This window comes from Camelina sativa, chromosome 6, assembly GCF_030686135.1.
Source record: "Camelina sativa cultivar CO46 ecotype springtype chromosome 6, ASM3068613v1".
In the NCBI taxonomy this organism is placed as follows: domain Eukaryota; kingdom Viridiplantae; phylum Streptophyta; class Magnoliopsida; order Brassicales; family Brassicaceae; genus Camelina; species Camelina sativa.
The window spans coordinates 26,499,650-26,524,429 of record NC_141885.1 but is presented as its reverse complement, the minus strand read 5'-3'; the positions used below and the strand labels follow the sequence as shown (position 1 = coordinate 26,524,429).

Below are 24,780 nucleotides of genomic sequence, written 5' to 3'. Positions count from 1 at the left end.
TGTCTTTATGTATTTAAGAATCTAACCGGTTATCTTGGTCTTTCTTGAGACTAAGTTAAAAATGCCTTTGTCTTGCTTCTTCCTTGCTTGTCATGCAAGTGATAATGACTTTGAATTCCGTTTTGGTTCTACATGAAGTTGTGCAACCTTAAGGAGCACCGAGTTTGTCGTTTATCTCTTTTATTTGCAGTATTCACCTATAATTTTGTTGATCCACTCTTATCTGTCTACTTGTAAGAAAAGGTCATCTACACTAGTCTCACCTCTGTCAATTTGGAGTATATGAGTTTTGACTCTTTGTCTTTGAGTTTTACTTGCATTCATTTGCAATTGTTTGCTGTCTCATCTCTTCTGTTTTGCAGTTTCATTCTTATTTGAATGCCTAACATACATTCTCCGAGTCTTATCATAAAAAATTCTAAAAAAAGGTCACATTAAAGAAAGCAGCCATGCACAGTCTAATGGTTCTTCATACAAAATAACAAGCTGTAAAAGCGACAGGCCAAAACGGTTAACTGAGTCTATTATATATGAGTTACCCACATGAATTTTTACAACTTGGTTACACAATTGACAATATTCTTGAAAACGATACTTCTCTCTCTCACGGCGGCTCCGGCTAGTACGATTCAATGAAATAAAGAAGAAACGTCGTCGTTTATTTGATTATTATTTTTAAGCCCAAAATATAAACTGGGCCTATTAAAGCCCATTTAATTGTCGGGGTTTTGTCACTATGTTCTTGTAGGACCACCACACAAAGGCGGAAACTCCAACGGTGGCTGGATTTGGTTAGGTAAGGAGTCTCACTGGAGTGAAAGCTTTTTTAGCACAAACCACCAAATCTGGTTTTAAAAAAAAGTCATCTGATTTGCAGATCAAATGATGCTGGTTCGATCGGTGTTTCGATCTCAGTTGAGACCCTTTGCCTCGTCGGGTGGTCTACAGTCTGCTTCTTGCTTTTCTTACTCTTCTTCATCTGCTGCTTCATCTGAAGCTGAAAGGACCATAAGAGAAGGTCCAAGAAATGACTGGAGTAGAGAAGAAATCAAGGCTGTCTATGATTCTCCTGTTCTTGACCTCCTCTTCCATGGAGTAATTTTTTTTCCCGCTTCTCACTTATTCACTTACTCTTCCCTTTGTTGTTCAATCTACTCTAGTTTCTGTCAAATTACAATAAAAATCGGATGAAAGTATCGATTTTTAGTTTAGCCCTGAACTTGAATCTCTTTGAAACATTTGTGTTAACTTCCAGGATTCTTGTCTGAGGAATTTAGTGTATATTCCCAGAACATTGTCTTTGGTATTATTCATTTGGTTGCTCATCTGATTTCTTTATAAGTTGTATTTTACTTGAATGACGATGTTATGTGGGTTCTTTGGGTTTTCAGGCTCAGGTTCATAGACATGTTCATAACTTCAGGGAGGTTCAGCAATGTACTCTCCTCTCCATAAAGACTGGTGGGTGCAGCGAAGACTGTTCATATTGTCCTCAGTCCTCCAGATATAGCACTGGAGTTAAGGCACAAAGACTCATGTCCAAGGATGCTGTCATTGATGCTGCAAAGAAGGTTAGCAGTTTTCTTGTGAATTTATTTTGCTGAATGTATGTTCTTTAGAACAATGTATTAGAAAGAAACTTGAGGAATGTTAAAACTGGCAGGAAGGTTTCATAATCTAGTCCCATTATGGAACTTTGCTTTTATCCCCTGATGTGGCATATTTATTCATCAATCTGTTTTCTACCCAAAAGAGTCTAAGATGCATTCTGTAGACACTCATTTTTCTCTATAAAACGAGAAGTTTGAGGATGTTTACAACTGAAAATGTAGGATCCGAGAATCTTAAGAATGTAACAAGGCTCCTCTGATTTGAATTAATGAAGTTAATGCGTTGTTAGGCAAAAGAAGCTGGTAGCACGCGTTTTTGCATGGGTGCTGCTTGGCGAGATACAATTGGACGGAAAACCAACTTCAGCCAAATACTTGAATACATCAAAGAAATAAGGTACCTTTCCCTTACTATTGTTGGCAATACCTGAGGAGTTATTATAATACCTTTTTAAGTTGGACTTTCATTTTAAATCTCCTTGTTTCTATTACATATGATCTTCTTGCAACTGCTTTCCGTATTAAAGCAACTGCTCTATAGCCTAAAATATGATTCACAGGCTACGATTACTAAAAAAGTGTTGTGCATTCTTTTTATTGGTTTTTGAATGAATCTGTTGAGTGATTTTATCATTTTATCTGTTAAAGTAATCCTGTCAAAGTGAACTTGGATCCGTGAGAAAAGTGAACAAGATGTTGAATATAGTCTCTTGACTCTCACTTTGCAACAGAGGCATGGGGATGGAAGTTTGCTGCACCTTAGGCATGATTGAGAAACAACAAGCATTAGAGCTAAAGAAGGCTGGCCTAACTGCGTATAACCACAATCTTGATACCTCAAGAGAGTACTACCCAAACGTTATCACTACTAGAAGTTATGATGATCGCCTTGAAACTCTTGAGCATGTTCGTGATGCTGGAATCAACGTCTGTTCAGGTAACTTCGATATGAAAACAAAGAAATTCTGACACCATACGAAAACCTGTCTCCATCTTGATCATTACACTCACTATTCCCTAATATTTGTTGATTTGATAAAATCCATATGGATAAGAACAACAAATGTGTTCTAAAGTCTTTTCTCTTAACCGATGAACAGGAGGAATCATAGGGCTTGGAGAGGCAGAGGAGGACAGAGTAGGGTTGTTACACACACTAGCAACACTTCCCTCTCACCCCGAGAGTGTTCCCATCAATGCGCTGCTTGCAGTGAAAGGCACTCCTCTTGAAAACCAGAAGGTAAATCTCCACAATCCAAAAGCACAAAATGCAAGTCATAGCTACATTATGATGGTAAAGGGATTTGAAAACCTTTTGTGTTTTTGCAGCCGGTTGAGATATGGGAAATGATCAGGATGATTGGAACCGCACGTATCGTAATGCCAAAAGCAATGGTGAGGTTATCTGCTGGGAGAGTCCGGTTCTCAATGCCCGAACAAGCTCTCTGTTTCCTTGCTGGTGCAAACTCTATCTTCACCGGTGAGAAGCTTTTAACCACACCCAACAATGATTTTGACGCTGACCAGCTCATGTTCAAGACATTAGGCCTCACTCCTAAACCGCCAAGCTTCTCTGAAGATGATTCTGAATCAGAGAACTTCGAGGAAGTTGCTTCCGCTACTCACTAGTATTATTATCCACTTCAGTGTTTTTTTTTTTGAGTCGGGACACTATAAAGCAGTCCCATTTACCATGTAGCATGAGTGGACGGTTTTGTGATACCACTGTTCGTTAATCCTTATTCATATATGTCTAGATTTTCATCTGAAAGTAAGACTTGTTATTCTAGAGTGTGATCAAAGTTGAAGGGAAAAGGTGCAATTAAATCTACTATTTATAATTAGAAGTTAGCAATAGTGTTTTCAAGGCTAATATGGGCTTAACAACTAAATCGTGGCCCATGTAAAGCCTATTAAAGCTTCAGATATTACTAAATAGTAATACCAAGTCATCATGCTTGTTGTGTTCTGTTCTGTTCTGAGATCGTCGTCCTTGTTCACGAAAGAGAAGACTAAACAGAGTTGTTGCGATGCCTAAATCAAGCAGATGGGTCAATCATCGAACTCCCTCTAAGACTAAAAAGTTGATTCTCTTCTTGTTTCTAGCCTTTGTCTTCTACCTCTACAGATACCCTTCTTCTTCTTCATCCACTGTTGAACAATCGTCCAGTTCCATCTACAACATTTCCGTTAAGGTATCATCAGCTAAACTTGGCATATTTAGAAGCCAGTAGTTCACGTGGCGTCGAGGTTTAGTCCTGATTCTGAATTTGTCATTCGACTTGATTGAATTGATTTGTAATTTGAGTACAAAGATGTGATTTTTAAAAGGAAATCAAAAGGATTGATGTTAATATCGTAATTGCTGATGTTTTATTTATGAAAATTTTATGTTTTACTGCGGATTTAGCCTAAGTTACGGAATCTAGATGAGTGCCTTCGTTTAGTGTTAGCTGGCTTTGTTTTGTGTTTTGCTCTTTAACTGAATCTTGTAATGACACCCTACCGTTTAAGTTCATGAGTTCTACAAGCTTATTTATCAGAACACTATAGCTCCGTATCAGAATGTCTCCAATGGAAAATGCAGGACATCGAAGGTAAAGATGTGATTTTGAGCAAGTTCACAGGAAAAGTGCTTCTTATCGTCAATGTAGCCTCTAAGTGGTACGCTAATAACTATTTAGTTCTTCAGAAATACATATTCCATCTCCTAAATCCTCACAAACTGTATTGTCCTACTCGAACCGTCTCATGTGGAGAGAGATTCTGTTGCATCATTTATAGGTTATGTTAGGAATTGCATAACTCATGGATGATGCTTACTCTACCATCTAGTGTGATGATGATACAATGACTTACAGAGTTACAGAAGCGTTGCATATAATGTGGCTTTATGATGACATTATATTTAGAATCTTGTTGTCATATATGAGCAGTGGTCTAACACATGGAAACTACAAAGAGTTGAACATTTTGTATGCCAAGTACAAATCTCAAGGTATGTCTCTTTATCTTGCTGTGGCTTTCTTAGGCTTATTATAACTAATGGAATATTTGTTAATTATTGAGGGAAACATCGTTTCAGGGCTTGAGATCTTAGCATTTCCTTGCAACCAATTTGGCAGCCAAGAGCCAGGTAGCAACATACAGATCAAGGAAACAGTTTGCAATATATTCAAAGCAGAATTCCCAATCTTTGACAAGGTCTCAAAAACTTTTGCACTGTGTCTCAAATTTTCTCACACGGTTTCATATCTTTGTAGTTGTTACATGTCTTCTTTTCTAATGCAAGATTGAAGTCAATGGAAAGAACACTTCTCCCCTTTACAATTTCTTAAAAGAACAAAAAGGAGGATTGTTTGGTGATTCAATCAAGTGGAATTTCGCAAAGTTTCTGGTAGACAAACAAGGAAATGTTGTGGACCGATATGCTCCAACTACATCACCTCTTGAAATTGAGGTCAGTAGAAGTTTCCCCTCTTACATTGCTATCATTTCTCTAATCATTTAAGGATCTTACTCTGTAGTTTTCTCGCTCTTCTCTTCGCAGAAGGACATAGTGAAGCTATTGGAATCTGCTTGAACATAATAGTTAAAGGTGAGTTTTTGTGCTAGCCCCCAATGATATCTATCTATATCAGATAAATCTCGCTTCCCTCTCTGGAATAAGACAAGAAACTAATTCATAGGTTGTAAGTTATAAAGGGTTAGATAAAGTTCTATGTAGCATGTGAACATATATATATATATATATATATATATCTGTAGTTAGAACCTGGAATGCAACTGTTGCCAAACTCTTAGGGACAGTTAGGTTTGTAATAATTCTTCCAAGCTCATGGGTGAAACATAGAAGCAACAGAATCTTGTGAAATTGGTAACACACATTTAAGTCCAAGAATCAGAACTATTTTCTCTGGAAATGCTCATGGATGGAGATGAAGGAATATATAATGTGGACCGTTTGGTGCAGGACAGAAGAGCAAAAGCATCGTATCAAACATGTCTGATACTGAGAATGAGAGCCACTTCTATACTTATCCCGTACCTACCTGTAAGTTTTATCTGACACCATTCATGCCAAAGAAGATGCTTGCTTGAATCTGTGAACCACATGTTCTGTAACAAGACCCCAAATATGTTTATGAAATATCAATAAAGAACAAAGTTTCATTTATTTCCTCTTATTATTTGTAATCATCAATTACAACAATGTCCTAAGCAAAATCTTGGTTGATCATTAATCCTTTTATACATACAGTCAGAACAAAGAGCTTTACAACAATGGGTGTATCCAAGCAGGTCCAGTCTCTTAAAGAGATTTCACTCCTGCAAACTTGTTCAATCATCTTCCTTCCCCCGTCCGTTGATTCCTGAACTTTTTGATTGATCAAAATCCAAATCTCTTTATCAAGTACATAATCTCACAGTACAGGCCACAGCTTGTGCCCAAAATTTCAACCTTGCTTTAACATCATCAGGATTATCACCTGTTTTCACCCAAAAAAAAACATAATCAGAAAACCAAAACAAAAACCTATAAAATGCAATTGAAAAGAACTTTGAAAAGATTGAGACTTACCAGGACTAGAGATCTTCCAGCTAGCAATAGGACTAACAGGAGAATCAAGAACCGGCGATTTCTTCTCCGGGGAAGAAGAAGAAGAAGAAGAATGGTGATGATGATGATGATGATCTTGATCGATGAACTTCTGACTCATGGAGTAACAAAGCTCAAGAGCAGGTAAAGTATTACAAAGCTCAGGGATCTCCTCGTAGTTGAAACCAAATCCAAGATCTACGCAACCCTTAAGCTCCTCGAGATCATCGTCAGTTAAACTCTTGGTTCTCTTCAAATCATCGTTGACCGCCGAATCTAAAACGTAGCCTTCTAACAAGACATTGCTCTTCTTCTTCTCCAGTTTCTTCGTCTGCTTCTTGGACTGTGAAACACCAAAGCCATTGTCGAACTCTTCTTCTTCATCAGATCCACTGTAAGAACAAGAACTGAAACTGGATGTAGTAGAGATCTCGCTGTCGGAATCAGCGTCAGCTTCGTAGGAAGAACAACGAGAGAGAGGAAGATCTGAGTCGCACATTGTGTTGTGACTTGTGAGTCTCCTCTGTTTTTTGTTTTGTTTGGGAAGGGTGTGAAAAGGTGAAAAAAAAAAAGAAAAGTGAAGAGAGAAAGAAGAAAGAAGTGTTGCTTTATAAAGAAGCTATTTTATCGGGCGGCAATTATTTTTATTTTTGTCTCTTTCTAATCATCATGTGGTCACTAATCAATTTATGTATGTTATTGTTATCATGTATGTGTATGCGATGATATAAGATGGTCATGTATGAGTAAAATTGGGGACCACCATGTGCGGCTAGAATCTAGATCATCGAATCGTCGTCAGAGAGCACCTTTTCCACCAATTATTATTATTCCTCCACCGCTTTTTTAGCCCTTAATTAGTTAATTACGTATTAGATGTGTAATTATCAAATATTACTTCGAAACTCTTAACGAATTGGACATTAGTTTACACTTTACACAGCTTCTTCATCAAAATGTAGTTTAGAAGCTAGAGAGACTTAGCTTACGTGTGGAGGTTAAACTTAATCTTAACAAATCTAAAATTCTGTTGACAAACAAAAATATATTGATCTACAACTCATCGCTGATTATTTTTCTCAACAATATTAAACGAAATTGGAGAGACTACGTACCTTCATACTTCATTTAACCGTTTTATAAGATTACAAAAAGACTACTAATTCATTCATAAAACGGTTTAAATAAGTTTTTGATAACAGTTTTTCGACTTACATTAGCAAAATATTTCCATATATATAGAAAGTTTTTTTTTTTTTTTGCAAACTTTATTTAAGTTTTAGACTATCATTGGTTGATAATGTGATATCCATTATTACCATCGCAAGTGATTCCAATATTTCCAACACCAAGAGATAAATCTCTATATAAATTGGTTGTATATACCATATCAGTTTTAGTTCCTTAAGTAAAATTTGTTGAAAATTTAAACACAAAAACGAAATGCGCAAAGCAATACTAATTATGTACTATATATATTTAATGTTACATGTTTAGTCATATAGGGTAGTTATGTATGCACACATATTTCGTATCTAACTTCTCGCGACCGCAACAAGAAGTCGTTGCTCCAAACTTGTTAGGTTGCTGCAGTTTACTTTATTCTATGAAAACAGATTATTGCACTCAACATTAATAAAAAGAGTCTAATCAATTTAATAGAGAACTTTGGTATTATGTTGGTGAAAGACTAAACTACTAGATAAAATAATGAGTTATATACAAATCTAATTATAAAACAATTCACCTTCGGCCTGCCAATAATTCGTTGGCCTCGAGATGCGCCACGTCAATTTTACATTTCCCTACGACTTAAAAACAAATTTTTAATACGACAAGTAACTTTAGATTCCGCAATAACATTTGTTTTTTTACTATTATTATTTTATTTTGTATATATCGAATCAATAGTGTGGCTCTTCTATCCTTCTATAGCTTGATCGACATATGTTTTTGGCGTGCGATGAAGTTAGTGCGGTGAAGCTAACCCGTGGAATGCCAAAGCGAGTCAAAATTATTTGCATCCATCGCTAATCAATTTTATTTATTGTTATTTTTGTAATGATTACTTTGTATACTTAATTACTTCAGCGATTTTAAATTTTAGTTAGTCATGACTCATGTTTGATGTATTGTATCACTTTACAACATATATGTATGTTATATGTTTTCAGAAAGAACTCAAAAAGAGTATATATCTATTCCATCTATTTATTATTATTAGATATTGTGGTTTATAACGAGCTTTTTTCTTAATATCATGGATTAGTGAATGTGTTTGCTTAGCAAAAGTAGCAACTATGTATTCAAAGCGGAGATAATAATTGAGTTTGATTTATAAGAATTTTAAATCCATATATAATACTATGTAATCATTGGTTTAATAATAAATAAAACTCCTTTCTGCTAATAATCTAAGTAGGTAAACCAATCCTAATAAATTTTGTACGAAAACTCTTTGCTGTAAACAGCTAAATATACAAACATAAGAAATCATAAAGAAGAACTATTGTAGAAGCCAAAAGAAGATTGCTTCTCGAAATTTCTAATGGAAAAATTAAACTATGAAAGAAAATTCATATCGTGGTCCAGCTTTTGCTTATCGTGGTCCAAATTTCTAATTTGGCTTCATTGACCAATTAACATGACTTTGATATATGGTGCGCCGGCGTTAGATGGAGACAAACGTGTCATGTTAATATATCTGACATTCATGTCATTTATGTCATGACGATGATGGTCACATGACATGGTATAATTACAAAAACATCATACTTCTTTGCCATGTGGGATATATGTATAGTCAATATAAAAGCAAGATAATAGGGCATAGCTAGTTTGCATGGTATATAGAAGCCAAACCATAAGTTGCCCATACAATTTGTTCCTACAGAACGAAAGGCTCCAAATGATTGAGGTAGTGTATATGGCGCTGCGAAGAGTGTATAATAAATGCGATTCTTGTTCACTAAATAATTTAATTGTATGTTGATTTAAATTGGTATAAAGTATTATTTCATTCAAATTGCAATTTTCGGTACTTAACAAAAGAAAGTTGTAATTCTTACAAAAGGAAAGCACATATAACCACAAATTCTACCCATTCTCTAGTTCATGTAACTATATCCAAAAAGAGAAGAAGGATCACGAGATACAAAAGTCAGAAGTCTCTAGTTCATCTAACTTTTGTTGGATAAATTAACTTAAGTCAGAAGCAAGTGAGATTACTTTTTTAAGTTCAAAAGAAGTTAGTTTAATTTCAATAATTGTGGTGATGTAAACAATTTAACAAAGCATGTGGAGGAAGGGTGTAAGCTAGGGGTTTATAAATGTGGAAGCAGAACAGAGAATCACATGTGAACGAGATAAGAAGACAAAAGGCAGGGGAGACGCCACGTGGACAGTTACGATAAGAAATTAAAGGGCTAAAGGGATCAAGAGAGGGGGGGCTCACCACTTGAAATAGAGACAAGAAGAGACCCAACAACTCACATGTCCCCATTTCCTTTTTTTTTTTTTTGGTTATTCGGCTCAACAAATCAATCAGCACCACATTTTACACCCACTCTCTCTTTGGTCTTCACGACATTCATGTTCAGTTTGGTCCCATTTCCATCATTATCATTTGTTCTCTATACCACATATTCTTCTCCTTCCTCTTCTACTATCCTTTATAATTTTTATTTTTATCTATCATTCACGGGTGATATTACGAATGAGGTCTTTTTTTACCCACGGGTTGACAATCTTGAAGAAAAAAAGTTTGATAAATATCATTGGAAGAAATTTATATGATAGGAGATATTATATGATAGGAGATATTTTATTCGGTATAAAAGGTTTTCTTATTTTTCAAGATGTGTAGCAATGCCTTATATACGCTTACAATATTTAACCTAATACCAAAGTATGGAAATAACTCAAATATACAACATTCATATGTTAATTACACAGATGAGCCCTGGCTCATAATACCCCCGCAAGCTAGAGTATGGAGATCACGAATACCCAGCTTGAGGAAAAACTCATCGAACTCCTTGCGACCAAGCGCCTTTGTAAGAATATCAGCTAACTGAACCTTGGTCGAAACATGCTGAGGAGCAATAACCCCTTTAACAATCTCATCCCGAATAAAATGACGGTCCGACTCAATATGTTTCGTCCTTTCATGGAAAACATGATTCTTACTCAGGTGAATAGCAGCCTCATTATCGCAATGGAGTGGCACCGGAGCATAACAATCAACACCCATGGAGAAAAGAACCTCCCGCAACCACAAAATCTCACACACAGTCTCCAACATGGCACGATACTCGGCTTCAGCCGAAGAACGAGAGACAACATCATGTTTCCGTGTCTTCCAAGAAATCGGAGATCCGCCCAACTGAATAACCCACGCAGTTAGTGATCGCCGTTGCAACGGACAACCGTTATAATCAGCATCACACCACGTCGAGAGACGAAGATCAGTGCCAACTCAAAGTAAAATACCCTGACCCGGATTACCCTTGAGGTAACAAACAACACGACAAGCAGCCTGCCAATGTTCCACCTTTGGAGCATTCATGAACTGGGACAAAAAATGGATTGTATAGGAGAGATCCGGTCGAGTCACAGCAAGATAAATGAGACGACCAACTAAACGTCGATAGCGAAAAGGATTAGGCAACAACTCACCATCGACTGTAGCCAAATGATGATTTTGTTCTATCGGATGAGAAACCGGTTTGGCGCCAAGTAAACCCGTGTCAGAAATAATATCAAGCTTGTACTTGCGTTGAGAGAGATACATCCCTATTGAGTTTCGAGCAACTTCAATACCCAAAAAATACTTAGAGATACCAAGATCCTTCATATGAAAGCAAGAACTTAAATATTCTTTAAAATCAGTAATGACCATAGATGAACTCCCGGTAACAATAAGATCATCAACATAGACAAAGACATGAATGCGATGATCATCGGCAGCAAATGTGAACAAAGAGTAGTCCTTTAAACTCTGAGTAAAACCATAATCCTTAAGAGCAGTAGAAAGCTTCGAAAACCAACAACGAGGCGCTTGTTTTAGACCGTAAAGAGACTTGTGTAGACGACATACTTGGTTTTTATCAGCAGTACGAAAACTCGGAGGAGGAAGAATGAACACTTCTTCTTCCAAATCACCATGAAGGAAAGCATTATGGACATCCATTTGATGCACTTCCCAATCTCGAGAAACCACAACCTCCAAAAATGACCGCACCGTCGTCATCTTACACACATTTGCAAAAGTCTCCTTATAATCTAGACCCTCAGTCTGATTATTACCGAGAACAAAATGACGAGCCTTGTAATGCTCAAACGTTCCATCAGACCGGTACTTCAACGTAAACACCCATTTGCAACCAAGAGCTTTCTTCCCTGGAGGCAAAGTTTCAACCGTCCACGTACCTTGATCTTAAAGAGCTATGATTTCAACACGAACTGCTTCACGCCAATTTTCATCTTCGAAAGCCTCAGCCCATGTGCGAGGAACAACACCAGCAGTTATCGCAGCAAGAAACGCACGATGATGAGCCGAGAACTGAGAACAATCAACATAAGAGTCAATCGGATACCAACTAGATTCAAATAAAACATCCTCATGCTCCAAATGAGTCGTGTTAGTCACATAACCATCAAGACGTTTAGATTTAAACTTCAAACGACATCCTTTTCTCATAGGAGCAGCATCATCATCCTCATTAACAGAAGAGATAATACACTCATAAGTCTCAGCAGAGACATCGGGAGATACCGGGGATATCGGAGAAAGAGATACCTCACTCTCCGGTGTAGACAGCGTAGGACTCACAGGAGGAGATGCCGGAGAAGAGATATCCGGTATAGTAGGATCAGGTGTGATCCCCGAGACCTCAACAAGAGGACTATCAGCAAGCTCAACTGCAGTAGGCAGAGTCGAAACCAAAACCGGCGCTAAAAAATCATCATCGTCATTGTCATCCGGTGTAGCAGACTCCAAAGAAACGTCAGCAAAAGGATATTCATTCTCAAGAAACACAACATCACGGGATGTAGAAATCGCACCACTCTCAAGATCATATATCTTCCAATCCTTCTTCCCGTAAGGGTAACCAAGAAAAACCGAACGATTGCTCCGAGAAGCAAACTTATCGCCGCCATGACGTTGATTATGAGCATAGCATAAGCAACCAAACACTCGTAAATGATTCATAGGCGGTGGTCTGTTGTAAAGCATCTCGAAAGGAGTCTTACCTTGTAAAACCACTATAGGCGTTCTATTAATTAAATAACCTGCCGTAAGAACACAATAGCTCCAAAACTCCACCGGAAGATGAGCTTCAAACCGCAAAGCCTGTGCAACATCAAGTATGTGTCGATGCTTCCGTTCGACTCTTCCGTTCTGTTGCGGAGTACCAACACAAGAAGTCTCGTGAATTATGCCTCTCTCACAGAAAAACCACCGAGACTCAGAAACTCGGACCCATTATCACTTCGAATAGTTTTTACTTGCTTGGTGAACTGCCGTTCAACCATAGAAATGTAATCCCGCAAAGTAGAAGCAGCATGAGACTTGTTTGGCAACAAAGAAAGCCACACAGCACGAGAATAATCATCAACAATAGTGAGAAAAAATCGAGAGCAACAGATTGTCGTTGTCCGATACGGACCCCATAAATCACAATGAACTAGATCAAAAACCGCAGAAGTTTTATTAATGCTTAAAGGAAAAGAGTCTTGTGTTTGCTTGGAACGAATACAAACGTCACATGTTTTGGAATCAAAAACATTACTACTACTACTAGAATCAGAAAACTGCATCAGCTCCATGGTCGTGGACGAGGGGTATCCCAAACGACGGTGCCATACGTCCTTAGGTTGCTGAGCCAAAGCTCGTGTCACCACTGTAGAAACCATCCCTCGGTAAAAATACAGAGCATTGTCTTGTTCACCCGCTCCAATCACCGTCTGTGTGATGCGGTCCTGAACAACACAAATCTTATCAGATATTTGAAAGATACAGCTCCTATCTCTAGTTAACTGAGAAACCGATATAAGATGACATTGCAACCCATCAACAAAAAACACATTCAGTAACTGAAGATGAGACCCAAGAGAAACTGTCCCTTACTTAGTCGAAATAGTGAACCGACCATCCGGCAATTTTATGAACATAGGTGCCATATCACGAACATCCAAGAGAAAATCAAGACTACCCGTCATGTGATTCGATGCAGCGGTGTCAATAATCCAAGATTCAATGAAAAACTTACCCGAAAGGTGATCATTAGTACTAGCTTTCTTTGTATTCAGCATGTCCTTTAGCTTTTTCCACTCTTGATCACTCAAACCACTAAACCCCACACGATCTGACTCCGTGATCGATGTAAAGCCCACAAACGCCAGTGACGATGTCGTGACATGATGGACTTGAGGTGTCTCAACACGCTTTGGAGGAATAGTTGTCACTCGACGATCGACAACGGAAGTGCCAGAACCACCTTGCGGAGTAGTGGGCAGTTTAGAATGTGGCCGATCACCCCACCACCATGGATAAACGGTCTTGCGAAAACAATGATCAGCTAAATGTCCTTTCCGCCCACAACTCGTACATAACGCAGACGGATCACGCAATGGTGATGACATAGCCATACGAGGAGCACTTTGAACAGCGAAACTAGCTCCTTCATTCCGTGTTTCCAACAATCAACTAGCACGCTTAGATTCCTCATCTTGCATGACAACCTGATATGCCTCATCAACAGACGTAAGGGGATCACGGGAAAGAAGAGAAGACTTGACAGCCCCAAACAGACTTTCATCGAGCCCCATCAAAAAATGATGCAGCTTATCTCCTTCACGTTGTTTCGCAATTTCTTCAACCGTCTTTGCGCGTTGAAAATCCGCAAGTCTCGTCCATAGCTTGGTCAGCTTCCCATAATATGCCTCAACAGCCGATCCTTTTGCTGACAATTTGCCAACTCAGTCTTAATATGTTGTACTCTCTGTCCATTCTTCACAGAAAACCGCTTTTGTATTTGAGACCATAGGTCATGAGCGATTTCATGATGAGACAAAGAGCTGCTCAAATATGGTGCTACTGTGAGTCTGATCCAAGAGACCACCATGGCATTATTTGCCCACCAGTCTTCAAGATCATCGGAATCATCATTAGGTTGAGGGATCGTACCATCCACAAAACCAAATTTCTTTCTTGCCCGTAAGGCAAGTCGAAGGTTCATTGCCCACTCGTCATAGTTAGGGCCACGAAGTTGTGGTTGTGAAATCACAGACCCGAGATTATCTCCAGCAGAGAGATCATACAGATCGATCTGACGCCGTGCCGACTCAACCCATGCCTTGGATCCGGAGGACAGAGAAGAACTCATCTTAGAAACAGAGTTTTCCTCTGACATGATTTTAAGATATGTATACCGACAGAATGATCAAGTATACTAAGGTCAAGGAAAAGAGAAAATAAAACAAAGAATTTAAGCTTTAACAAGTATGAGTATAGATGATCGATGAACCTAAAATTTTAAGTTTAGCTCTGATACCATTTCAAAAACCTTATTCGGTATAAAAGGTTTTCTTATTTCTCAAGATATGTAGGCAATGTCTTATATACGCTTACAATATTTAACCTAATACTAAAGTATGGAAATAACCCAAATATACAACATTTATATGTTAACTACACATATGAGCCCTGGCTCATAATAGGTTGTGAATCTTTTTTTTGGTAATCTTAAAAATCAAAACTCAAACTAAACTTATACTAATAGTTATTGAACTCAAAAGATATACTCGGGAAAAGTCGAATTTGATTGAACTCATTTCAACTACTACTAGATAACTATGTCTAAAAAGAAGATCATATAATTCAGATAAGAACAAAAAGAATCGAGAAAGTGATAAAATAACCATTGACACAAATAGCATTGAGTTACCAGAACACAAACCTACATTGTTTGTATAGTGACACATAAGACAACACGAATGATACGTTGCACATTATCCAATCCAATCATACATTTTGGTGGCCCTTCTATGTCCCTAATTTGATTGCCGTGTCCACTACAAATTTAGTGTTCTTTTTCTATCTCCCTTAATTTTCCTCTCAATTAATGTTTTGACAAAAAAGACAGTTCATCTATATTCAATGGAACACAGTTCTTAAAGACAAGTCTTATGTTTGTGCATTAACATTCATCTATACAATGCTTTTGTCGACTTATCTCTCCGCTCATCCTTAGTGGCAAAAACAAACGTACCGTTTTTCTCATAGACACATATGCATCATAGAGATTTGCAGACAACAAATCTCTAGATCATAAGACATTGAAAGAGATTGGGTACCAAAGTGGACCCTAAATGTATGTATTTACAACAAACACAGTTAAAAATTCCAACACCACATACATATCAGATAACTAAACCGGAACCAATCCCGGTTTACTACTATGTGATTTCACAACGTTTAGTCATGACCCGTCCAAGATCCTCAAGAAGAAGATCCCTGCTCGAGTAACACCTCCTCCTCCATGCTGTTGCTATCACTACTACTGCCCCAACCGCTGACATTTCCATAAGCTCTTTCTTTCCAAATCTGCTCAACTTCCGAAAACGTTAGCCCTTGAGTCTCAGGGACAAACACAATCACAAAGAAAACCGCAAGAACAGCAATACCCGCTAAAATCAAGAACGTCGTTCCTGTTCCAGCAGCTTCCGCGATTGACAAGAATGTTTGTGCCACTATCAAATTGCTGATCCAGTTAACTGTAGCTGACATGCCTCCACATATGCCTCTGTATTGTTGTGGGTATATCTCTGAGTTCACTGTCCATGGTACCGGTCCCATTCCCGGTGCAAAGAAAGCAATGTATAGAGCTAAGCCAAGTACAGCGAGCCAACCGTAAAGCCCTCCATCGTTTGGTGCATCAGGTTGTTTGAAGAACGAGACAGAGAGGATTACGAGAGATATAATGACGCCGAATAAACTTGAGAGAGCAAGCTTTTTCCTTCCACAATGATCGATGAAGTAAATCCCTACGACTGTTCCAGCAGCGTTCATAGCAGCAACAATAAGTGAGAGGAACAAAGCAAGCTGGTTTGAGTGAAATCCAGCCATTTGGACTATTGTAGGGCTGTAGTACATTACAGTATTGATGCCAGTGAACTGCTGAAACGCCTGTAGAAATTTCGACAGTACTTTCAAAATCTTAACGCATATAATTTTATCAGTCAAAAGACTGCAAAATTCTACATTTACTTTACCTGAAGCCCTGCTCCGGCAATAAATGCAAGTCTCAATTCTTTGGATCTGAAAACATCCAAGTAACCAACAGTGCGGTTCCTTTGTTTTTCTTCCTCTTCAGCTGCTGAAAGATGATCAATCTCGTCTTCTAACCGCGAGATGTCATACATTTTAGTGAGCACTTGGATGGCTTCCGCTTTACGATTCTTCATGAAAAGCCACCGAGGGGATTCTGGCATGAAAAGCATGAGACCAAACTGAATAACAGCGGGAAAGCCTGAAACACCAAGCATCCATCTCCATGTTCCTGGAACCTGCCAACAATGATCTCATGAAATCAGAAGCTATCTCTAAATAACAAAATCTCGCTTTCTCTATATAGTTTCTTAGCAATAAGAAACCTGGTCTCACTTATTTGAAGTACCAAGCGACATTTGCATAAGATCAATAACAACATTCCAGTTTTCTAAATCAAATTCACTTGGTTTTACTGGAATAATGGAAAATCAGTTTCAAAATGACAAGATTAATGTAAAGGACCACCAAAGAGTGACCTTTGTGGGAACTCAGGATAGACTTATTTTCCCGTCATGGTGAAATGACAGATAAGCTGCCGGGACATGAAGAACTGCAGCAAAGTAAACTTGAGCATTGAGATAAACCAAAATCAAGGTCATAAAGATCATGTAAAATCAAATGATACGACATCCTCAACGAGACTGTAGCATGATTTTGTTAACTTCATCAGCATGAGACATAGATGACCACAGACGTCAACAACAATAAAAACCAAACAGTGCTCACTATCTCTAGTCTAGTTTAATTTCAGGTTATAAAAACAGTTTAGGTAACATAAGCAAACTTAAATACTGAATTCACAGTAATCAACTTTCTTGGTTCCTGATCATCTACAGCAGAGATAGATGAAAAGGTATGGGAATTCCTAGAATGCTTACAATGAACATAACATGAATGGCGCATTGTCAATCACTTGCAAAGATAGCAGCTGTTGCTCTCTGTAGATGTAACAGAACTTTACCAAAATTCAAAACTATTTTTATGGCGAGGAGAGATATGTCTTACTAACTAACCTGTGTGAAAGCAGAATTAACGAGGTACGAAAGAAACTGTCCACCGGTGATCATCAATACATTGGTGCTCACAAGTCCACCTCTCACTTCTGATGGAGATGCTTCCGCTATATAAACTGGCGCAGTCACAGAAGCAACACCAACTCCCAAACCAACCAAGAGACGACCCGATATCAAAACATACGGATCAGGAGCAGCAGCCATAACGATTGCTCCAGCTGCAAAGACAACATCAGCAAACATAGTCGCCTTTTTACGACCATAGTAGTCATTGATCCAACCTCCTGCCGCAGCACCAATCATTGCACCAACTATAGCCATACTTACAATAGTTTCCTACAGTATAACATTCTTCATGTCATGGATCACTCACTACTAAACACAGAAAGTTGCAAGCTTGGAAGAGGCTACGCGAGATTTCTATACCTGTAAGAAACTGCTCTGCTTTACAACTTGGAAATCATCCTTAATGTACAAAAGGGCACCGGAAATTACACCTGTGAAAGGAACAATTCTTAAAGGCTTTAGAGAACACAAGCCACTACCAAGTTCAGTGACATAAACCTAAAAACAATTCTAACTCATACCCACCTAACCAATGATCAGAATTAGGCAACAGTAGAGATCTATTTGAGACAAATAATGCAGATTAGAATTAAGATTAAAAGACTCCACATTCGATTCAATTTACAAAATTCCAACAAATGGGCCAGCAAAGAAATCAAATCTAAAGCCTAAAAGATCTGAATTCGTGAGTATAGTTCACCATGGGCAGTAAGAGAGAGAGAGAGAGAGAGACCTGTGTCATAACCAAAGAGAAGGCCACCGATTCCAGCAGTTACAGTCAACCCCAGAATATAAGAATTCCCAAAATATGACATTCTTCTCTCAGGGAACATATCCAAGTACCCGGAGCTCCCAGGTGCGGTTTGGATCGTTAATGTCATCTTTCTTATTTAACTCTTCTCCCTACCCAGAAAAATCTGCTGATTTCGCCGGAGTTTCAATGAATTGCGATCGGTTGAAATGGAAAGGAATCTTGTTTTCTTCCCTGATTCTGCAAGTCCTAACCAACAAAAGTTCCAAATCTGGATTTCCCCCTTTCGGAATAATACCGCAAAAAAAATGGATTTCGGAACTCGCCGTCGTAAAAATGTGGCGGCACAAACGAAGCCGTGAAAATAAAGAAAAAACGTTTATGAAGACGACGATATGATACAGACTACTAACAGACAATAACGTTTTTTTTTTTTAATAAACGTGGCCACGTGGCAAGCTTACTCTGGATAAGGTTGTCTTATTTCAAAACGAACAAAACAAGCGTTACTCTCCGCGTTTATGTAAATCTGTTCTACTCGCTTTTTTTCCAGCCTCTAGTTTTTGTTCACATTTCATCTTTACCGTTGGTTTTGTTGTAGTGATCATCACGCGCGTAAGTGCAACGTGTAGTATGAATCACTTTTGTATGCGTAGGCGCGTATAATCACTCTCTCCTAGAACGCTCTATCTAGTACTAGTATCTACAGGCACATGTACCCATACTAAACATAATTACCATGTCTTAATGAATGAAATAACCATTTTAGATTTAAACGTTTATTACAACGACTTCCGAGTAAAACACTGATCGATAAGTAAATTGACGAACTATAATCTAGATAACACAAACTTCTAAACCTATTGCGCAAAATTTAATAAATTAATACTTTGTTTATTATCCTATTATGTAATTGGAAATTTTAGCATACAAATATTTCATGGGTAGGAAATTGCAAAAATGATTTTCTATCCAAATAAGAGTCATTGAGATATCTTTAGCACATTGCTAACTGATCTAGAAAAAATGAAATGGTAGACTATCTTTAGCATATTATTAACTAATACTGAATATAGAAATTAGTTCGCTGACACATTCAACCAAAAAGAATGTTTTATAATTCTGCCTACAAGATGTTCTCTGATTCTCGTCTTCCTTATGATGATTTTAGTAAGACGTTTATCATCCAACATTTGGTGGAACTAATCGGTGTGTACCCTAAACTACAACTAGAAATTGTGTCGATCAATGGCAATATATGGAAAACAAGCATACATCGTCATCATCTGTTTGTTGGATTCTTACCTTCATCTTCCTTCTAATGTTTGGGTGAATTGTCTAGACAATACGATCATCTCAAAAAAATAAATTGAATATTACTAACTGATTTTGAAAAAATGGCATGGTAGGCTATGTATTCTAACTTCAAAGAAACAATTAAAAAAAGATATTATGACATTTAAGAGACAGATTTATTTGTTAGAAAATACATATGTAAAAATATTTTACTTATTATTTTTTATTTTATTTTTTTTTGTCAAATTTTACTTATGTTTTATTTATATTTTACTTAGGTTTTGCATTTTATTTTTTTACTTATGTAAGTAAAGAATAATATTGTAACCATTAACCGAACACCACACCAACCCATTCTCCAAATTTAAAAAACAAACAAAATTTAATTAGATAAACAAAAGGAGAAAAAAAATACCAAAATAATAAAAAAAAAATACTTAAGGCAGACAAGGCCTTGGCTTTTTCAGCCATATACTTCTTTATGTCAGTTACACATTGATCTCTCTCAGTTTTGATCTTTATTGCGTTTATGTAAATCCTAGATCGTTATGTATTAATTTGATATTTTAAAAAAACTAAAGTGCATGCACCACTTCTGAACAGTTGGAACAATATTTCAATCCAAAGGAGCTGAACAGTATTTTTCCAAAAATGTGTTAGTTAGACTTAATGTCTATTACATAGAGGCCTTTTAATTTTAAGGCCCATACATTGGTCTTTTACGAGAATTAATAAATTCGATTTTCCAGGAAATGAGATCATGTAAATGCGACCAATCACACCACGACCAAAGGAACAAAAGAAAGTGGTAGGTTCGAGGATTTACGAAGAATAAAAAGGACCAGAAGCATAAATAGTTAAGGGAAAGGTGTACAAAAAGCGGACCAGCGGGTCTGAACCGAAGCTTCGATTTTGTTGGTTGGTTGGCCAAACTTGGTCTTTCCTTTTTAGATTATTCATTATTTTTGTAAAGTCTTTTGCTTTAAACGTGTGAGAGATCGCTTTGCTCTGAAATTTCAACCTTAGTTGCTCCTGTTGATCCCTAAATTTTCGCCGTGTCTGAGAAGACTCTCATCTTTTTACCTTCTGAATCCAATTTCGTGACGAGAACTTCTCCTCCTCCTCCTCCGCTGATCAATTCCTAATTTGTTATCCTCTATAAGCAAGTTATCTCTGTAAGTAGATTTCAGTTTCTTTGCTCTCACTTTCTTAATTCTCCATTTGATACGGTTAGTCGGTCGTTTAGAATTGAAACTAAAGTCAAAAACTTTTGATTCATTTTGGCTTATAAGAAGAACTACTGTTAGTTGATGGTTTCTGGTTTTGATTTGTGATTTTTGATCCTTGGTTGTCAGGTTAATAGTAAGGTTGTGTAGCAATTTTAGGATTTTCGCTTGGATCTCGCAATTGGGCTTAGTTTTGAATCTTAAAGTTCCCATTTTGACTTTTTCTTTGTCTGCCAATTTCGATATGAGTTGTCACTAAGTTTATCGGTGCATATTGTTCAAAGTTGCTTTAGCATTTATGTCTACTCATGTGAATCATGTGTTTGCATCTGCGTTTGGTGGAAATCATGATGACTAGGGTTTTGGGGTTTTAATGTTTAGTGTTATAGTTCAGAGTGTCGATCTTATTACTAAAGGTTTACTAAAGGTTAGATCTTTTTTTGATAATTTTAGACTGTTTACCATTGGAACGTTACTGAGAATTCAGAGCTAAAGAATGCGTGCACCATCGTTGCTTGCACAATGCTTGCCCGGTTTGCTGCCTCACGACCGAGGTGGTGTGTCTGCTTTATCAGAGAAAGAGAAGGATTTGCAGCTTCCAACACCAGCTGTTGAGATCATACCTTCTAAGGTTGTTGTTTGCTCGTTGTTTAGTTTTATCATCATAATAACGTTTTAGCAAAGAAGTGTTCCGCCTAGTTTCTTATGACTTCTTCCTTTCCAGGGCATATTCGGATTCACCATGTATATTAACCTACTACTTCTTATGTCGAAAAACTTTGAAAAAATCGAGACAAATGAAGAGTTTCTTACATTTTGAGAATGGAATAGACCTATAACATCCTTGCAATTCTAATGCTCTTTTCGTTTCTTTCTTTTGTAGACAGCAGCTCATCACAGGTATTCAGGGGAAAATCTAGATGTGCTCGGTTTACAAGTTTTTAAGGTACTACATATGCAAATTTGAATATAGTTAACCACTTCTAAGCTTTGAGGCAGTAGACATAAAAGTTAAAAAAAAAACTTGTTATCAAATCTTTTTACAAGATTTAACATGAAGAAATGAGATTGCTGGAAGGACCAGTGACGCGGTAGGATGATATTCTAATACATGTTTTAAGAGTGGATATACTACCTTTTCTTGGTGAAAATGTGAAACAGAAAGTAACCAGACTGTTTTTCTTTGAGAACCTTGTAAATAAGTCTACTATATGTTATAACTAGTATGTCTAGAAGTGCACGATTTTGCTTGATCTTTATAAACTGTCATTCAATAGTGAAGACAAGAACTGGTGATTAAAAGCCCCCATGCTATATATTAAACCATTGGCTAGTGTAGGAATGTATAGAGTATCCTAACCTTTTGCATTGTAACCATCAACTTGTTGCAGGGAAAAGTAAGTGTTGCGGATATGATCGGGCTCTCTGGTTCAGAAACTGCTTCTCTAAAAAATGAAGGTATGTACTTGACATGGACTTGCATCTGATGTTTTCCTCCCTTTATGTATTATAATAAACTGTATGAAGTTAAAATAATGTTGTGTAGGCTCTCTGAAAAGTTGGGAAAGCTCTATTGTTCTTGTTAATGTCCTTAAAAACGAAATCCGCGATGGACAGCTTAGTTTCAGGGGCAAAAGGGTCCTTGAGGTACTCCCTTCTCTTATGTACTCTTTTTATAGGAAAGCAATGCTTATCTCACTGAACGTAAAAATGACACAAAAAATGTGGTCTGTCACTTATATACTCCTCCAATGTCCTGCAATTGAGCATCATATATTCAAGATAAGCAGTAATATACAAATCATATCTCCGTAGCTTTGTTAAAATTGTTTACAAATACGGTCAAACCTGTTACTCTCATGTTCCATTTCCACTTGCAAGTTAGGTGGCCTGATACATATGTCATATTTGTTGAGTGTTTTTATTCTGAATGTTGTACTGTGGTGAAGATGTTATTGATGTTCCATTTTGAGAACAAACTCCAATTCCTTGCGTTATGACTTATCAGTATATTTTTCCTTTGTATGGTGACTTGAACAGCTAGGTTGTAATTACGGAGTTCCTGGGATATTTGCCTGCTTGAAAGTAAGTAAACTGTCACTGCCAGGTAGCTATTACTTTCACATTTCTAGAAAACATTCACATAACTGAATCTTGTTTGCTTTCTCTAAAGGGTGCTTCCTCAGTCCACTTTCAAGACCTCAGCGCAGAAACAATAAGATGCACAACCATCCCAAACGTTCTTGCAAACCTCGAGCAAGCTCGAGACAGGCAAAGCCGTCAGCCAGAAAGCCCACTCACACCATCAAGACAAGCCGTCTCTGCATCTGTTCGCTTTTATGCAGGAGAATGGGAAGAGCTCTCGACTGTTCTATCCATCATTAGAACAGATGTCCTTGAACCAGCTATCCCTGCAATGAACTTGAGCTTTTCAGAGGAAGATTTCATGGATGGATGTAGTAGCCAAGACGGGAGCATTACAGGACAGCCAGATCTCTCCTCAAGGCAATCGAGGAAGCTCTCGGGAAGCAGAGCGTGGGAAAGAGCCAACGAGACTGATCAAGGAGGAGAATGTGGATATGATGTTATACTAATGACCGAAATCCCTTACTCGGTTACTTCTCTGAAGAAACTATATTCTCTCATAAAGAAGGTTGGTTGTATTTTTTTAACCATACTCTCTCTAGTTCTTGACTCAGTGGTTGTTTCCGGTTATATTGATGGTTGTGTTGCTTTGATGTTGAGACAGTGCTTGAGACCGCCATACGGTGTAATGTATTTGGCAGCAAAGAAGCAGTACGTAGGATTCAGCAGTGGAACGAGACATTTGAGGAACTTGGTCGATGAAGAAACGATCTTAGGAGCTCATTTGGTTAAGGAAACTACAGACAGAGATATCTGGAAGTTCTTTCTCAAGTAGGCACTCATGAGTCATGTGACCAAAAACATTCTGCAGCCAACGTAAGTTGAAAGGAAGAAGTCAAACACAAAAACATTTTTTTTTTCTTTAATGTAGCTATATATATGCAATGATGTAACTGAAGAAGATCCAATCTTCATTTCTCTTGGTGGTTCCTTCATTTGATGTTTGTAAGGATTCAAATTTATATGAAAATTGGGCTAAGCAAAATTGCCTCTCTTCTGTTTATACATATTGAAAGTGAACATTGAAGTTTTGACTGTTACATAAACAAAAATGATGAAGGGAGACAAAGAAGTTCTTAACTTTGAGAATAAATCAAATTAGTTTCTGTAAAATCTCTCACTAATACAAGAAACTGTACGAACAAAAACAAAAAAATCCCCAAATTGGTAACCCTAATTTCTGGGAATAACAATAACCGGAACACCAACATCATTCAATTGCTCAGTTCCGTCGACTCTGATACCGGTACGACGAACGGAATCAAGTAACGGAAGAACCCTCTTGCGATGATGAATGGGTCGAGAGATCTCTTCGTCTGCATTAATGGAGACAGCGTCGACACCAAGCTCTCTTAAACGAAGGCCAAGCTTCTCACCGACGCGTGAAGCGGTCTTTGAGTCCCAGAAATTGTTGGAATGAGGGAAACGGTAGAGATTAGCACGGCTTCTGGCTAGGAACTCTTGTTCGGAGGATGAAGCCATGGCTACGATCGTTGAGGATCCTGGTTGAGTCACTTGCGCTGTGATCTTACGGCATGATAAGACCAGTTGAAGAAGATGGTGACGGTGAGTCCCATTCATCGGTTTTGGTTTCTCGATCGGTTAATTTCCAAAATGATCTCTCCTCCTTGTTTGCTGACGGAGGAGAATGAGATTTTTTAATTTAAATGAGAAAATAAAAAAAAGAAGAGATTTTTTACTTCTTTTCCAAGCTCGGATTTTTAATTTTTTACCCTT

The 24,780-nt window shown here is 37.7% G+C and overlaps 6 protein-coding genes, 1 long non-coding RNA gene and 1 pseudogene across 11 annotated transcripts; 3 read left to right on the top strand and 5 right to left on the bottom strand.

Annotated features, from left to right (window-relative positions):
- Positions 1-46: 46 nt before the first annotated feature.
- On the top strand, positions 47-3,381 carry LOC104793267 (biotin synthase, mitochondrial). Its single transcript, XM_010519595.2, has 7 exons — positions 47-796; positions 878-1,095; positions 1,392-1,571; positions 1,901-2,007; positions 2,342-2,547; positions 2,711-2,850; positions 2,940-3,381. Exons 2-7 carry the CDS (start codon positions 883-885, stop codon positions 3,237-3,239), a joined length of 1,146 nt encoding a protein of 381 aa, XP_010517897.1. The 5' UTR covers positions 47-796; positions 878-882; the 3' UTR covers positions 3,240-3,381.
- A 169-nt stretch (positions 3,382-3,550) lies between these two features.
- Positions 3,551-5,787, top strand: LOC104793265 (putative glutathione peroxidase 3, mitochondrial). Of its 2 annotated transcripts, none has more exons than XM_010519593.2 (7): positions 3,551-3,805; positions 4,198-4,274; positions 4,547-4,608; positions 4,696-4,814; positions 4,903-5,070; positions 5,161-5,208; positions 5,589-5,787. In XM_010519593.2, exons 1-6 carry the CDS (start codon positions 3,641-3,643, stop codon positions 5,191-5,193), a joined length of 624 nt encoding a protein of 207 aa, XP_010517895.1. In that variant the 5' UTR covers positions 3,551-3,640; the 3' UTR covers positions 5,194-5,208; positions 5,589-5,787. The 2 variants fall into 2 exon arrangements, with proteins under 2 accessions (XP_010517895.1, XP_010517894.1); XM_010519592.2 differs by having other exon boundaries at positions 5,584-5,787.
- LOC147943022 (uncharacterized) lies at positions 4,805-5,614 on the bottom strand. Its single transcript, XR_015559996.1, has 2 exons — positions 5,386-5,614; positions 4,805-5,270 (listed from the first exon to the last, which is right to left on the bottom strand). It is a non-coding gene; the product is annotated as an uncharacterized LOC147943022 (long non-coding RNA).
- Positions 5,767-6,908, bottom strand: LOC104793266 (uncharacterized). The gene is made up of 2 exons (XM_010519594.2): positions 6,193-6,908; positions 5,767-6,100 (listed from the first exon to the last, which is right to left on the bottom strand). Exons 1-2 carry the CDS (start codon positions 6,707-6,709, stop codon positions 6,021-6,023), a joined length of 597 nt encoding a protein of 198 aa, XP_010517896.1. The 5' UTR covers positions 6,710-6,908; the 3' UTR covers positions 5,767-6,020.
- A 6,251-nt stretch (positions 6,909-13,159) lies between these two features.
- Positions 13,160-14,339, bottom strand: LOC147943021 (uncharacterized; annotated as a pseudogene).
- A 1,128-nt stretch (positions 14,340-15,467) lies between these two features.
- Positions 15,468-18,825, bottom strand: LOC104793264 (inositol transporter 1). Of its 4 annotated transcripts, XM_010519591.3 has the most exons (6): positions 18,359-18,786; positions 17,986-18,056; positions 17,560-17,895; positions 16,489-16,782; positions 15,901-16,402; positions 15,468-15,820 (listed from the first exon to the last, which is right to left on the bottom strand). In XM_010519591.3, exons 1-6 carry the CDS (start codon positions 18,504-18,506, stop codon positions 15,774-15,776), a joined length of 1,398 nt encoding a protein of 465 aa, XP_010517893.1. In that variant the 5' UTR covers positions 18,507-18,786; the 3' UTR covers positions 15,468-15,773. The 4 variants fall into 4 exon arrangements, with proteins under 4 accessions (XP_010517893.1, XP_010517892.1, XP_087310990.1 ...); XM_010519590.3 differs by having other exon boundaries at positions 15,468-16,402; positions 18,359-18,825; XM_087454864.1 differs by lacking the exons at positions 17,986-18,056; positions 18,359-18,786 and adding an exon at positions 17,023-17,096 and having other exon boundaries at positions 17,560-17,613.
- A 1,611-nt stretch (positions 18,826-20,436) lies between these two features.
- On the top strand, positions 20,437-24,028 carry LOC104793262 (uncharacterized). Its single transcript, XM_010519587.3, has 8 exons — positions 20,437-20,847; positions 21,352-21,529; positions 21,782-21,844; positions 22,290-22,356; positions 22,445-22,545; positions 22,939-22,983; positions 23,072-23,551; positions 23,648-24,028. Exons 2-8 carry the CDS (start codon positions 21,395-21,397, stop codon positions 23,816-23,818), a joined length of 1,062 nt encoding a protein of 353 aa, XP_010517889.1. The 5' UTR covers positions 20,437-20,847; positions 21,352-21,394; the 3' UTR covers positions 23,819-24,028.
- LOC104793263 (uncharacterized) lies at positions 24,002-24,746 on the bottom strand. The gene has a single exon (XM_010519589.3). The coding sequence runs from the start codon at positions 24,622-24,624 to the stop codon at positions 24,217-24,219; it is 408 nt and encodes a 135-aa protein (XP_010517891.1). The 5' UTR covers positions 24,625-24,746; the 3' UTR covers positions 24,002-24,216.
- Between the last annotated feature and the right edge of the window lie 34 nt (positions 24,747-24,780).